Here is a 16,872-nt window from a genome sequence, read left to right on the forward strand (position 1 = left end):
ATGCTAGAGGCCATGGTCTTTAGCCTCCTTGTTAGAGCAAACCGTCTCCTATGCGGAAGGTCGCCGGTTCGATCCCAGCTTGGAGCAGCTTGGGTGGTGTTGGACTGGTGGGGTTACATTGGTGCCGTGACCCGGATGTGAGTGATGTTTAGGGGGGTGAGTGTAACGGAGGCCAGCTAGTAAGTGCTGTGCAGGTAAACCTCACTCCTCTGACCTCTAAAGGTGCTCTAGCGACAGACGCTAGAAGCCATGGTCTTTAGTCTCCTTGTTAGAGCAACCGTCTCCCATGCGGAAGGTCGCCGGTTCAATCCCAGCTTGGAGCGGGTTGGGTGGTGTAGGACTGGCGGGGTTACATTTGGACTGTGGGGGAAACCGGAGCACCCGGAGGAAACCCACGCCAGCATGGGGAGAACATGCAAACTCCACACAGAAATGATCCAGCTGGGACTCGAACCAGCAACTTTCTCGCTTTGAGGCGACAGTGCTAACCACTGTGCCACCTAATTAGAAATCAATAAAAAATTAAGATATTGTTTACCTGGGAAATCAGCAGGAGGAAATGGATCTTTGATCTCGTTCACATTTGATTCAAATTCGTCCACTTTTAGCTGCACAATAACAAAGACGCTCATCAGTCTGAGTAGTCATTAGCATTTTAACTTTATAGATTCTCAAACATCAATCCTTACATCAACCATCTTTTCCAAACTTAAGGCCCCGGTACACTTCAGATGAATTTCTTTTTTATTTTTTGAGGGCAAAAAGACATTTAAAAGTGCTAATGCTGAGTTCAGACTGCAAGATTTTAGCACTGATTTTGACTCGTCGACAGGTTTTGAGAAATCACAGACAAATCTGTGCTCGTTCACGTGAGTAACAATCACACAGTGTGAACATCTAAGAGAATCACCAATGAGTCGCCGACGCCCATGAGATATTTGGCATGCTGAATATCTGGAGCTGTCGGCCATTCAAATCATGCCGTGTTAAATGTGTTCTGATTGAAAATAACATCGGCGATCAGCTACAGCCAATGAGAAAGCAGCATCCACTAGTGTGGGTATATCTGCAGGCTAGCGGGAGGTTGGTGGAGAAGTTAAAAGTGCTGCTTTTCAGTCTGTTTGGACCCAAGAAACGGAGGAAAAACTAGTGTAAATTTGGCAGGAGCAACACCACAACCGGGTCGACAAAGAAACAAGTTGAGGAGAAATTGCTAATTCCCTTCAAAAGCCAGGAGAGCAAAATAAATCCATTTTCTACCCCACTAAAGGCTTGTAGTTAATAACAGAGATGTACTACAAGATAAACTCCCATTGTTTCCAGGTCACTCGCATGTTGTGGGATGTAGTTTGCAGACCAAGTTGTTTCTATAGTAAAGTCATGCAGTGTGAAACCCCCTGTCTCACATCCATCTCGCACAACACAACACACTAGCCCAGATAGTCATGCAGTGTGAAAACATCCGTGATGCCACTACTTTGAAAATCATGCAGTCTGAACTCGGCTATAGTGACGGTATATTGTTTTCAAAACCTGTAATGCAGGAGGTGGAGTTGTAAAGGTGTATTACTAATCACAACAATGCGATTGCAAAATTGTCACGGACCAATGGCAGCTCAAGGATGATCTTCGTAGCTAAAACTAGGGACGGACGATACCAATATTTCTCTTTCTAATCCGATACAGAGTATTTCAAGACGATACTTTCAATATCGATACTTCAATTAAATATTTTATAATGAGTCTTTTAATCACCTTTAGTATTATTATTGTTAGATAAATATACATAATTACCTTATACATTTATTAAAATTACAGAACATTATTTATTAAACTAATATTAGCTATATAACACCGTATATAGCGTAACGAAAATAATAAAGCACAAACCTTGTTTAATTAAAACACAATCTACATTTCTTCTCTTTAGTTTTCTTTTTTATTCTGAAAAGATTTGACTGATCAATGGCAGAATAATATAGTTTCCATTCCTGATCCTATTTACGTAAATATTTATATATTATGCGGCGCTATTATTAGTACTATTATTAAGAATATTAAGGTGATCACTTATTATGAAAAAAAAACCAAAGAAAGAATCGATCCTTCAGTTGAGGGATTGCCGAAAATATCAATACTTCAGGATCGATTTTAAAATAAACTCACCCAAAGAGTTCGCTTTAGTGTTTGAAATATACCGGGTGCCTTTAGCGTGCTAGCGTCAATATGATGTTGGTTCAGTTATACTGTACAAAAGACAAAATACGCAGTTTTGTTGACCTTGGCTGTGGTGGGAATTCCATCAATCTTGGCTCTCTGCTCCGCTAGTTTCTTTGCTAGCAAGGCCTTTTCCTCCTCGCCCTTGTCAGGCAGGTTTTCCCTACAGCAAGAATAAACTAAACATCAGAGAAGTCTGTAAAAAAATATTAGGTGTCATTCATATTTATACAGAAGATATAAATATATACGATCACACAGTTCATTACGCTCAACTTCCACATGTATGAACTGTATTTGCAGCATTGTAGTCGTGCATTTATACTTCTGTGCGCTGTGTGTGTTGCTCTGCAATAATATTTCAGAAACACTAGCTGGCAGCAGGTGTTTATGTTCCTCTGTGTCGAGTTTGTTTGCTGGTGTTTTGTTTTTTCTGAACGCTACCTTAATGTATATGTAGCTCAAACTCGCTCATTTTAAGGTGGAAACCGCCGGATGTGCAGCAACTTTAATGATAAGGTAAACACAAAACAAAAGTTTCCATCTAGAGCTCCTTCACGGGACTCCACACTTGTAAACACTCGCTCCATCGGGCTGGTGGCTCTCGGCACTGCCCACACTCATCATAGCTACCAATCACAGAGCTCGCGCTATGCATCGTTGCGACGTGTTGTTAAATTTTTTTGAGAGGTGCGAGTCAGCGTAGGCAAGAGCTCTGCGACCATGCGTAGGCTGTGCCGGAGCATACACATGCGCTTGACGAAGAAGTATAAACCAGCCTTTAGGAGAGACCACTTCGCTGAGAGTGACCAATGACTATTCAGTATTATGCAAATTACTAAATTCAGAAAGCCTTAAGATGGAGCGGTTGTGGGCGTGTTTTATGCAAATTACTAAATTTAGAAAGCCTTAAGATGGAGCGGTTGTGGGCGTGTGTTATGCAAATGACTAATCTTGGAAAGCCCTTAAATGGAGCTATTGTGGGCGTGTGTTATGCAAATGACTAACTTCAGAAGCCTTAAAATGGAGCTGTTTTGGGTGTGTATTATGCAAATGACTAATCTTGGAAAGCCTTTAAATGGAGCTATTGTGGGCGTGTGTTATGCAAATGACTAATCTCAGAAATCCCTTAAATGGAGCTGTTGTGGGCATGTATTATGCAAATGACTAATCTTGGAAAGCCTTTAAATGGAGCTATTGTGGGCGTGTGTTATGCAAATGACTAATCTCAGAAATCCCTTAAATGGAGCTGTTGTGGGTGTGTGTTATTCAAATTACTAATCTTGGAAAGCCCTTAAATGTAGCTGCTGTGGGTGTGTATTATGTAAATTACTAACCTCAGAAAGCCCTTAAATGGAGCTGTTTTGGGTGTGTATTATGCAAATGACTAACTTCAGAAAGCCTTAAAATGGAGCAGTTGTGGGCGTGTGTTATGCAAATGACAAAATGTCGGAAAGCCTTTAAATGGAGCTATTGTGGGCGTGTGTTATGCAAATGACTAATCTCATAAAGCCCTTAAATGGAGCTGTTGTGGGTGTGTGTTATGCAAATGACTAATCTCATAAAGCCCTTAAATGGAGCTGTTGTGGGTGTGTGTTATGCAAATGACTAATCTCATAAAGCCCTTAAATGGAGCTGTTGTGGGTGTGTGTTATGCAAATTACTAATCTTGAAAAGTCCTTAAATTTAGCTGTTGTGGGTGTGTATTATGCAAATGACTTATCCTGAAAAAGCCCTTAAATGGAGCTGTTTTGGGCATGTGTTATGCTACTTACTAATTTTGGAAAGCCCTTAAATGTAGCTGTTGTGGGTGTCTATTATGCAAATCACTAACCTCAGAAAGTCCTTAAATGTAGCTGTTCTGGGCGTGTATTATGCAAATCACTAACCTCATGCAGGCAGGTGGTCATTTGGAAGACTGTAAATTCACTATAAAAAGATAGTGTTGTGTAGTGTAGTGTAGAGCAACTAGTGTGTACAAAAGTGTTGCGAATTAGGTGGAAAGTTCAAATGTGCCTATAAATACAAAACACGTATGCAATTATTAGTGAAAGAGACCCATCGTCCCTGCTATTTCACCATCGTCACTCACCTAAGAAGCCTTTTGCGCTTCTTCTCCTCTGCTTTCTCCTTCTGCGCAGAGGTCAGACTCTCTGCCTCGGCCAGGTTATCCACCGCTATTGCTAAAAACACATTCAGGAGGATGTCTGCAGTTCATCATTCAGGAAAATTAAAGTGAGTGAAATATTCGTATCAGGTGAAAAACATCCTGTGAGTAAACTAGATCAAGTGACACGGTCCCGTATAGAAATTTGATAAACGGCAATATTTGCAAAGTACATATATGACATACAAGTTCATTCAGGATTATTAAAGTTTTGTTCTCAGGCCCTTCCTGAAAGTCGCACATGGATGAAGGATACAGTTCCCACAGATGAACAGAATGATGAAGTAAATGCTGACCAGGATTCCAGGTATGGCAGGACCTCCATGAGCCATGATGCCGTCGTACATGACGTAGTTCCAGCCTTCGCCCGTCAGGATCTATAGCAGAAATGATGAGATGCCAGAGCAGGACAGTCATTCAGTTTATTTTTATAATTAATTTATTTCACAACAAGGCACAATGTACACAATAATTAATGTCGTTCCACAAGCATCTCATTCACTACATATATGAATTAGACTTAATATGGAATTATGTAGTCGTTCGAGTAAAATCCTGTTCATTTCAGCCACGATTTGGTCATCTGCAGATAAATTCGGGAATTCTTAAAAGTTTCCAGTAATCCTAGACTAATATCTGTGATCTTTGGTTTGACATGTTCACAGACAGCTGCTTAATGACCGTTGCAATCAGATTTCGTGACAAGCGACAACAACCAATAGGAGTGCAGAATCTGATGATGCAATCAGTGTAACAACTTTAAACCACGTATTACTGTCAAATGTGTCGTGCGTTTGCAGCGAAAACTGTTGAAACTGCTTCAGTAACATATATTGCGCGAGTTTAAATAATTTAGCTCGCGTGAAAAATTAGTATGAGATAAAAAACATCCTGTGAGTAAACTAGAGCAAGTGGTGCAGTCCCATATAGAAATTTGATAAATGACAATATATGCAACGTACGTATATGACATATCATTTTTGAATTTTGCATATATAAAATGTCATATATGCAACATATTTCGAAGTATAGCAAACATGGTTGTTTATATATATATTTAAAATGGTTGGAACTACAAAATATATGATTAGATATGATAGTGTACTAGATTATATATCATATATAAACACATTATAGCTAATATATTGTAACGTATATGTACACGTTTGTAATTCCAGTGGTTGAAAGATAATATAGACCTAGCTGCCACTCAAGTGGCCATGCCCTTAATTATTTATAATTTTAAGGCTTAATATATATAAGCATACGAGTTATTAAACAATTCACCCCCTCACAGTTGACACAAAGGTTAATATTTGCTGTATACACCAAAATCATTTTTTTTTCCAGGCTGTAAACACCTTTCTTCCTGCTGTGAAGCTGTGCATTTTAACATTGGAGTCAATAGAAATGTGCTCTGTATTGTAGCCAGCCCCCAGTGGCCAGTCGGCGAATTGCAGTTTCAGTTACTTCCGTATTAGTTTCACGATGGAGAGCAGGATAAAGAAAAAGTAAAGAAAATCACCTGGAAAACTGTTATCAGAGCTTGAGGAAAGTTGTCGAAGTTGCTTCGTCTCACGTGGTCATCTGGAAAATTAAACTTTCCCCCAAAAACCTGCATCCCGAGCAGAGCGAAGATGACGATGAAGAGGAAGAGGAGCAGCAGCAGGGAGGCGATGGAGCGCACAGAGTTCAGAAGCGATGCTACCAGATTACTGAGAGTTGTCCAGTGCCTGGAAAACACAGTTATGGTCAATTCTGATGCAGAGGTTTACAAACAGAATATGTGTGTAACAGAAATAATCTAGCAGAACTACATAAAAAAACTCAAAAATGCTAATTAATTGGATGTCAAAACCTTGATGTCTATTTGACGTCCACACATTGATGCCCCATCGACCACCAAAATAATGACGCAAAAGTATTATAATATCAGAAAAGTTTTCAGTTACAAATTTACATTGGACTATGGATTCCTGCAATTCATGTCTTTCCAACAACATCAAATTGACATCTAAAATTGGCGTAACAAAATACGTCAAAAACTGTGATGTAATCGCAATTTCACAATTTTGACCTGTTTTCTTGATGTCGTTTTGACTAATTACTGGAGTAATTTTTTCATCAGTTTCCTTTTTTTACTCTTTCTTAGTAACTTTTAGGATTGTTACTTGAGCAAAAAGGTTGCAAACTTGTTAAAAGGCAAACGTACTGCTTTTGAGAAAATGTGGACAGCCTTAATATATCTTATTTTAAATTCAGATTTCAGCAATTCATTAAAATAAAACCGCAAACGACAAAATAAATCGACACTGACTCTGTCTATTTAAATATTCCCCCATTTAGATAGATTTATTAAAACAAACCACTGTCATCTTGATGATCTGTTGCACTATTTCTGTGGATGATTTGTATTTTCAACAATTTCATCCTAATGTCTCATAATAATCTGTTACTAATTAAAACAACCTGTGCCCCCGCCTCCCCAATTTTTACCCTCTCTTTAGTGTTTTATGTCGTTGTTTTTCTTTTAAATTGTAAACAAAGATGTAAATATGTTTGTGACGTGTTATATTGTCACATTTTTGCTACTTCTCGATAAAAAGATTGACTCACCGGGTTATTTTGATGATTCGCAGAAGCCGAATGCAACGCAGAACAGAGATCCCCATGACAGACATCACGTCCATGCGTACGAGGATGAGCTCCAGGATCCCCACCGACACCACGAAACAGTCGAAACGGTTGAAGAGCGACATGAAGTACGACGGCAGCCCCATCGCGTACATCTTCAGGAACATCTCCACCGCAAACAGAGACAGAAGCGCCTTATTGGTGTTGTCTGGAAATAAGGTAAAACATTATACAATAAATAAATCTTGCTAAAGATCATTTAACAATACATTTTAGTGCTGTGTTGGTGCTTTCACAACACTATTTTCCTTCAAACTACTTAATTATTTTTCCTGTCTATGGTGATTGGCTTGATGGTGATTCCCATCCCATCATACAGAACAACCTCAAGACACAGAAGACACTTAAGCGTTACACGCAATGACAGAGAGATTGTGTAAGCTGTATGTTACTGATGTGTTGATCAGATGTTTAAATCACCAAATGGTCTTAAACAATCACTAAATGCACTACAGAATGTTACGTTTTCAAACACACATGCACAAACTGCATGTAAATGCATCAGCTTTTCATAGCGTAACACTCACTACTCTTGAGTACTTTTAAACAGTCTACTTTGAGTTGTATTTACAACTGATACTCGCACTACATTTTTGGGTAAGTAACGGTACTTTTACTTGAGTATGAGTTTTCAGTACTCTTTCCACCATTGGATAAAAGTGGGTGCAGAACACCTTGGAAGTTGGTGAGAGAGTCGGGCTGCTGATGGTGTTCGGTTGCGATGGCCAGAGTGTTGAAAAACACCAGCAGAATCACCAGCCAATAGAACAGCTTAGACTTCACCCATACGCGACACTTCCTCCTGAAAAAACGGTTCCAGCGGCGAGCATGTCGACTGTAAAACACACACACACACACACACACACACACACACACACACACACATGAATAAAAGCATTTGTGTTTTAGAAATGTCATGAAACTGATTGCTCATTTTTTAATCTTTGTCCTTGCTCGTGTTTGTGTGCTGCTGTGCATCCCTGCGTGCGTAATAAGCAATGTTTATGTATGTTTTACCTGCAAATCAGATTATAGCAACGCTCTCATTATCTAACAAAAAAAAAAAAACTCAATGGGAGTGCAGGCTGATTGGTGTTATACAATCTGCTTCCAGCCACATCATTAATTATTAGCACAAGTTTTCCACCGAGCCACCATAACTGATCATCCATAAACACATCTCACACATATTATGGTGAACATGCATGATGACACCATTCAGGGATGTAAAATGACAACCAGGATCTTCTAGTTATGACATGTAGGCATATTCATATTTATGTAGAAAACAATAATCGTTTACATTTTAATCCTTATAATATTTGTGTGATATTCTAATATTGTAATCCATGTGATATTCGTGTGCTGGTGTGCATCCCTGTGTGTGTAGTAAGCAGTGTGTATGTGTGTTTTTTTACCTGCATATCAGGTTATATCAATGCATATCAACACTCTCAATGGGAGTGCAGTTTGATTGGTGCTATACAATCTATGTCTATACTGGCAGTATCAAATCTTCGTATCAGAAATATCAGCAGCAGAGTACCAGATCTATGCGACCAATACCAAACACATCAATGTTGCTGTATAAATATTCATGACCATACTAAATCTCTCAGCGAGTTGTCATGACAGAAATGTGGAAAAACTCTTCATTCAAAAAAAGGCAGACTCACACATAAAACATGAGTTTGTTCAATATATCCAGCTCATAGAGGGTTTCTGTTTCAGATCCGTCCTGTAGGGGGAGTAGACCTGTGAAGAACAGAAATCAGATATTATTCAGATATGATTCAAGTTAGGTCCAATCCCAATTCTGTTTTTGTACCCCTTCCCCTTGGCCCTTAAAACCAAGTGTGAAGAGGAAGGGCTTGAAAATGTCCCCCTAAGAATTGGGATAGAGCAGCAGACGTTATACGTCATCGCAATCTCTTGCTTCATATGAGATCTGACAACGGCGACTGCTGTAGTTATTCCAGTTGTGTTATTATTTGGTATTTATCGTCAGGAAATCACTGAAGGTATATATTATGATATCATAACTATCTAATGTGGCAATAAGATCGTAACTGTACTGTGTATTTACACCGTGGCCATATTCATTTATGTAAACACACCAAAAACAACATTAACATTATAGCAGACACTGTAGAAAGCTCATTCCCAGCCACTAGACTTTTCTGACAGGGTGTTCAAGTGTTATTGAGTGACAGAATGTTGTGGAACTGCTGTACAGGAGTTATTATTAGGGATTATAGATCACCAAATTTAGCTGTTTTTATTTTAGCATATATTTTTTAAAAAGCATGACGGTAAAACACAAGCGTGGTTATGAATATATTAAAACATGTGCTTGTTTGTTGTAAAAATTCATAATAATTACAAAAAAATACTACTTTGTGGATCTCCTTACTTCCGGGTGCAGCTGTGGCTGGTGTATTCTGGTATATTTTCATACCTTTTGGTTTCGAGTGTGGTCCTAAAAAATCTTTGTTCGAAGGGGTATCTACCCTTTGCCCCTAGCCCTACGCCTTCAAGCAAAAGAGAATTGGGACACCGCTACCCCTTGGCTGGAGTGCGCAAAATTAGGGGTAAGGGGAAGGGCTAAAGGGTAGAATTGGGATTGGGCCTTAGTTGTACCTTGTTAAAGTAATTAGTCTCTCTTTTAATGATCTAAGTTCATGGGTTAAAGCGTGCCCTTAGGGTGTCTGAATCCACTTTTGATATTTTAAGGACAGGAAAAACAGTCTGTGCTCTCACCGCATGGTCTAAAGCAGGGGTCACCAATCTCAGTCCTGGAGGGCCGGTGTCCCTCCAGGGTTTAGCTCCAACTTGCCTCAAAACACCTGCCTGCGTGTTTCAAGTACACCTAGTAAGACCTTGATTAGCTTGTTCAGGTGTGTTTGATTAGAGTTGGAGCTAAAATCTGCAGGACACTGGCCCTCCAGGAACAAGTTTGGTGACCCCTGGTCTAAAGGGTTGTGCTTAATCACTTAACGAGTTCTGGGTGTGTTTGGGCAAAACATGCATTAAAACAGTCAGATTCTCATCTCCCATTCCCTTTAAGAGTCAGTTGCTGTCTCACCTTGGCACATGACAGACTTTATAAAAGAAAAACTGCAAGTCTCACTAGCGATATTTAATTAGCCAATGTCATTTGTCATTACTGGTGGGTGGGCTAATTTCGATACATGCAATAACTATCCATTATGACATGTAGGCTTTTTTGTATTTTTGTAGAAAATAATAATCTTTTACATTTTAAATCCTTTAATTTTTCAAATGTGTAGATATTTGTGTGCTGCTGCGCATCCCTATGTGTGTAATAAGCAACGTGTATGTGTGTTTTGGACCTGCATATCACTAACGCTCACATTTAATAACAAAAAACAACACATAATAACAAAACAAAAACAAAACTGCGGCATTGACTTTAGAGCAGCGTTTAGTCGGTCAATGGCACGTCTATTTTAGTTGCCTCAGAATAGCAACATGTGTCTTAACACACCTCTTTTTCAGACCAGCACATCCATCTGCACAAGTGCAAATGCATTTGCTATTTAAATAACATGGAGCAAGACTGAAAAGGATACTTGAACCTGAACCATGTGTATGATACAGCCCAGTGTGTGTGTGTGTTAATTGAGACTTTAAACTCTGTGTTTTTCATTGGGTTGGCTGTTGTTAAATCTCTAAATTACTGAAATACTAGCAACTTGTTCAAGCCATTCATCAAATTGGCTATCATTGTAAATTATTTGATTTAGCATTCGTAAGTTTAGGGCAGGTCATGTGCATAAGAATATGTGTGTGTGAGTGTTTGAGTACCTTGCCCCTCCTGGTCATTGTCCATGACCTCCGCCTGTGTGATCCACTCCATGTATCCCTTCAGATCCTCATCGAACTGCTGGCGCTCCCGTAGTATCTGATACTCTCCACTTCGAGAACTTTTCTCTCGCTCCTTGGTGAATTCTCTGAAGACACCAAGCCATATCAGATAATTACACTACAGTCCCCGTAGCACATACTGAGTTACTTACCCGCACAAAACACCCAGAACCAGATTCAAGATGAAGAATGAGCCCAGGAGAATCAGAGTCACGAAATACAGCCAGGGCCACTCCATCCCTATTGCATCATTTACCTACAGGGGTCAAGAGTCGGCTGTTGAGTATCATAGTGATTAATATCAGAGGTATACAGTCTGAATCAGTACCCAATATAACAGTAGTACAGCAATAAGTCACATTAGTTGAGGTCTACTTTATGCCCATTTCAGGTCATGCATCATGGAATTTTTAAAGGTCTATTCCAGAGATTGAAAGTCAGGGAATATTTTTTATTTCTTTAAATTATGTCTATGATTTTTGTCCAAAACCCAGAGGAAAGGGCTGCTATTTTCTTCCAGCTTCTGAAGAGAAATTAGCAGTAGTTGAAAAATATGTATTTAATTTGAGTATATTGTAAGTAACTATGATTAAGTTACCTAAAAATGACTAGTAATCCCTTACTTTACTTATTCAGTGGAAAAGTAATTAATTATAGTAACGAGTTACACTGTATATGATTACACCCAATACTGCCACTGTATTTACTCTGGTGTAAATCAGCTGTTCTAGGCGTGTAAGGTATCGGAGAAGCAGGTTTGAGTATAGCAGAACCACAGCTCTACTGACCCAGTACAGAACATCCGTCCAGCCCTGAGTGGTGATGCACTGGTAAACCGTGAGCATGGAGAAACCCAGATTGTCGAAGTGAGTGATGCCGTTATTCGGTCCGGGCCAATCACCACGGCATTCAGTTCCGTTCAGAGTGCATCGCCTACCGTTACCGGCCTGAGCGCAGGGAGCTGCCTGAGCATCATCCCCTGTGGCAATAATATCTGTGGCAGAACAGAGCAGAGAGAGTATAACCGCATTCACATTTACTGGAGGATTCTACTGTGAGTTTCTCAAATTAGACATGTGCCGATATTCAGTAATGTTAGTAGCTGATTTTGAATGATGCAAGTCATATGCCAATATTTAATAATGCCAATATTTAATAATTCAAGTCATATGCCAATATTTAATAATTCAAGTCATATGCTGATATTCAGTTATTCAAGTCATATGCCGATATTCAATAATCTAGTCGTATGCCGATATTCAGTTATTTAAGTGATATGCCAATATTCAATAATTCAAGCCATGTGCCGATATTCAGTTATTCAAGTCAAATGCCGATATTCAATAATCTAGTCATATGCCGGTATTCAGTTATTCAAGTCATATGCCGATATTCAATAATCTAGTCGTATGCCGATATTCAATCATTCTACTCATATGCAGATATTCAATAATTCAAATTGTATGCCGATATCCAGTAATTCATGTCATATGCCGATATTCAGTTATTCTTGTCATATGTCGATATTCAATCATTCAAGTCATATGCAGATATTCATTCATTTAAATAGTATACAAATATTCAATAATTCTAGTTATATGCCGATATTCAATAATTCAAATTGTATGCCGATATCCGGTAATTCAAGTCATATGCTGATGTTTAATCATTTATATCAAATGCCGATATTCCGATATTTATTCAAGTCATATGCTAATATTCAGTCAATCAAATAATATGCAGATATTCATTAATTCAGGTCATATTCTGATATTCAATTATATAAGTCATATGCAGATATTTAATCATTCAAATTGTATACCGATATCCAGTAATTCTAGTCATATGCTGATATTCAATAATTCAAGTCATATGCTGATGTTCAGTCATTTAAATAATATGCAGATATTCAATATTTCTAGTCATATGCAGATATTCAGTCATTGTAGTCATATGCCGATATTCAATAATTCAAGGGCCAATATTCAATAATTCAAGTCATTTGCTGATATTCAATAATTCAAGGGCCGATATTCAATAATTCAAGGGCCGATATTCAATAATTCAAGGGCCGATATTCAATAATTCAAGTCATGCTGATATTCAATAATTCAAGGGCCGATATTCAATAATTCAAGTCATATGCCGATATTCAATAATTCAAAGGCCGATATTCAATAATTCAAGTCATATGCCAATATTCAATAATTCAAGGGCCGATATTCACTAATTCAAGTCATATGCCAATATTCAATCATTCAAGTCATATGGCGATATTCAGTCATTGTAGTCATATGCCGATATTCAATAATTCAAGGACCGATATTCAATAATTCAAGTCATATGCCGATATTCAATAATTCAAGGGCCGATATTCACTAATTCAAGTCATATGCCAATATTCAATCATTCAAGTCATATGCCGATATTTAATAATTCAAGTCATATGCTGATATTTAATCATTCAAATTGTATGCCGATATTCAGTATTTTAAGTCATGTTGATATTCAATTCAGTCATTCAAATAATAGGCAGAATTTCAATAATTCTAGTCATATGCCGATATTCAGTCATTGTAGTCATATGCCATTATTAAATCATTGAAATAATATGCAGATATTCAGTAATTCTAGTCATACGTCGATATTCAATTATTCTAGTAATATCCCGATATTCAAAAATTCCAATTGCATAGCGAAATCCGGTAATTCATGTCATATTCTGATATCCAATAATTCAAGTCATATGCCAATATTCAGTAATTCAATATATCGGTGATAATGAACATGCACAATACTGATATCAGACATATACCGATATTCAATCATTCAAGTCATACGAATTAATCTCAACAAAAAAAGAGAAGCGCTCTAATATCCAAGTTCAAATCGTCCGTCATTTCTCACCTGTGCCGGTGTGGTAGCATGTTTTATGCATCTTGCATTTGAACAGCTCCAGGCCGATGATGGCGTAGATGGTGACCATGAAGAAGACCAGTAGAGAGATGTGGAACAGAGGCAGCATGGACTTGAGGATGGAGCTCATCACCACCTGCAGGCCTGAAGGAGACATTACGCTTGGACCAGGTAACTCAATAAATTTCCATTATAAATTTGTGCAAAAATGTATTGATATCTTCTGAGTGTTGTTGATAATTACTAAGACAAAATGATGGCTGTTCATTAAACAATGTTATGCAACTAAAACTATTATTACTGTCTTATTGACCTCCTTCTGCAATGTGTAAAAATGCTTGTTTTTGCAATTGATTTAAACTTCTGGTTCAGTTGCCTATGGGAGAAATGACTAGGAATAATAAATGGTCAGACTACTTGCTCTACAAACAAGTGTGTTCATGACTATACATAAAAGTAGTATAATGTAATTGGAAAATATCAGCTTGTAACATGAATTGGAATAACAAGCTGTTTTATCATCTAAAAATCAATGGAAGTGAATGAGAGCGGAAGTCTAGACCCAAAAAGATCGGTACATACTGCACAAATTTTAAAGAACGATCATATGACTTTAATGTCTGCCATGTAAACTGTAAATGGAAAAAAAAGGGGTGGGGTTAGGGGTGGGGTTTGGTGCATTTTCATGTGACTAAACTTGTATGAATTCCTACGAGTTAGCCACCAAACTGACAAAACATAAAATAGTTAAGTTTCCTCGGGAGATCAGGCTGTATATAGACTACCTGACTAAAGTCTTGTCATGGATCTCAGTTGTAAGAGCAACTAATAATAACTCGACGTCTAGTTGATCATTTGGAAAAGTGTCAGAAGGTGGATTTCTCTGCTGAATCATCTGTTGATCTGCATTAATCATCACCAATACTGCTGAAGACCTACTGGAACCCACATGGACGAAGATTCTCACAGAGATCAGTCAAGTTTGGTGAAGGAGAAATCATGGTTTGGGGTTATATTCAGTATAGGGGCGTGCGAGAGATCTGCAGAGTGGATGATCAACATCAACAGCCTGAGGTATCAAGACATTTGTGCTGCCCATTACATTACAAACCACAGGAGAGGGACAATTCTCCAGCAGGACAGCGCTCCTTCTCATACTTCAGCCTCCACATCAAAGCTCCTGAAAGCAGAGAAGGTCAAGCTGCTCCAGGATTGGCCAGCCCAGTCACCAGACATGAACATTATTGAGCACGTCTGGGGTAAGATGAAGGAGGAGGTGTTGAAGATGAACACAAAGACTCTTGATGAACTCTGGGAGTCCTGCAAGAAGGCTTTCTTCACCATTCCAGATGACTTTATTAATCAGTGATTTGAGTCATGTCAGAGATGTATGGATGCAGTCCTCCAAGCTCATGATGGAGTCAGACACAATATTCATTCTGTTTCCACTGCAGCATGAGCACATATTCTATACTGGACATTATTGAAGGTTCAGTGAGCAGACTTTAGTCTAAGCAGAGTCAGACCTTACTGTCCTAATCAAATTAGTCAACATCAAGACATGATCAGATTTTACTGTGCTCAAATAAGCCTCATCTAGAGGCCTTTACCTTTCATATAAGACACTTCTGATACACAATCATCAACTAGAAGTCAAGTTAGTATTTGCTGTTCCTAAAACTTGGATAGGCCACAAGACTTTTGTCAGGTACTGTATGTATATATATATATATATATATATATATATATATATATATATATATATATATATATATATATATATATATATATATATATATATGATCATATGACATTATTTGTGTATGCTATGTGATCTGTATATATACACGGTATATTTATAAAAGTTTCCCTTTATATTTTTGCTAAATATTACTTTTTTGAATTGCTGAAAAATCACATCATCCGAACAATTGTACTTGTTTGCAATATATGGGTGTTTTATCAGAAATGATCATGTGTCTATTAGGCATATTTAGAATTTGCAGTAGCACACCATTTTTAAAGAATGATAATATGACCTTTTTGTACGCTATGTGACCTGAATAATATTAAATTGACAAAATATTTCCATTGCAGTTTTGTGAAATATTGCTTATTCGAATTGCTGGAAAACTAGCTTACGCGAGTGAACATTTATATTGTGATGTTTGGCTGTTTTTGGAAAAATGTATTTTTAATTTTTAATTAGCAATACTGTGCCACCTTTAAAGAATGATCAGACTTTTTCGTATGCCATGTGACCTTCATTTGCAGGGTAAAAACTTTCCATTGAAGTTCTTACAAAATATTCAACACAGCTTCATTCTGAAAACGTAGCCCTGTATACATTTCTGGAGATCGCGAATTATGTAGCCAGAGGTACATATGGCTGCACTTCGTCTTTAAAACGAACGCTACGGGGCGCTATTATGCCCTTCCGTTTACCTCCATGTGGATGGCTTTCCCACTTTTAACAGTTTGCTCAGTGGCTTGCCTTGTACGTCAGCAGACTTGAGGTGCCGTGACGTTGACCGTGACGACAAGGTATGAGTCTGGTGAAGAACGGTTCCAGAAAGTGGGTAAGACAAAAATAGAAGGCAAAATATAAAATAAACAAGTAAATAACAGGGTGAGAATGTGGTCAAATCTGAAAACGTGGTAAAAACTTTTTCTGGATTGTTTTTGAAAACACTGTCGATTGGGTTTGGGGAAGGAGGAGGGTAGGTCAATCAATCGATCAGTCAGTCAGTCGACAGCGGCTGTTACATGAGAACAGCAGGTCACTGCTCATGGCACTCGCGAGAGAAGTTTGAGATCTGAAAAAGAGTACACAGCGACCTCTGGTGGATTTGCGAAAACAAAAACTGCAAAAAAAAAAAACGTACCTCCTGAGACGTATTTGGCGCTCTCCAGAAATGTATATAGGGGTACATTTTCAGAACGAACCTGGGTTGAAAATATTTTGTTTTAAAATCACCTCACGCCAGCAA

At 38.2% G+C, this 16,872-nt stretch overlaps 1 protein-coding gene across 1 annotated transcript in view; it reads right to left on the minus strand.

Moving 5' to 3' along the window:
• The window catches only part of LOC130216542 (dihydropyridine-sensitive L-type skeletal muscle calcium channel subunit alpha-1-like), a 162,925-nt gene that overhangs the window by 25,810 nt on the left and 120,243 nt on the right, over positions 1-16,872 (minus strand). The window contains exons 4-15 of the mRNA XM_056448439.1: positions 13,874-14,026; positions 11,755-11,960; positions 11,119-11,222; positions 10,907-11,052; positions 8,755-8,833; positions 7,753-7,913; positions 7,001-7,226; positions 5,910-6,117; positions 4,641-4,761; positions 4,310-4,424; positions 2,281-2,380; positions 539-608 (exon numbers count right to left, since the gene is read on the minus strand). Coding sequence (XP_056304414.1) covers positions 539-608; positions 2,281-2,380; positions 4,310-4,424; positions 4,641-4,761; positions 5,910-6,117; positions 7,001-7,226; positions 7,753-7,913; positions 8,755-8,833; positions 10,907-11,052; positions 11,119-11,222; positions 11,755-11,960; positions 13,874-14,026 — 1,689 coding nt within the window. The remainder of the gene's footprint in view (positions 1-538; positions 609-2,280; positions 2,381-4,309; positions 4,425-4,640; positions 4,762-5,909; positions 6,118-7,000; positions 7,227-7,752; positions 7,914-8,754; positions 8,834-10,906; positions 11,053-11,118; positions 11,223-11,754; positions 11,961-13,873; positions 14,027-16,872) is intronic.

The sequence above is a fragment of the Danio aesculapii genome, chromosome 22, assembly GCF_903798145.1.
Source record: "Danio aesculapii chromosome 22, fDanAes4.1, whole genome shotgun sequence".
Lineage (NCBI taxonomy): Eukaryota > Metazoa > Chordata > Actinopteri > Cypriniformes > Danionidae > Danio > Danio aesculapii.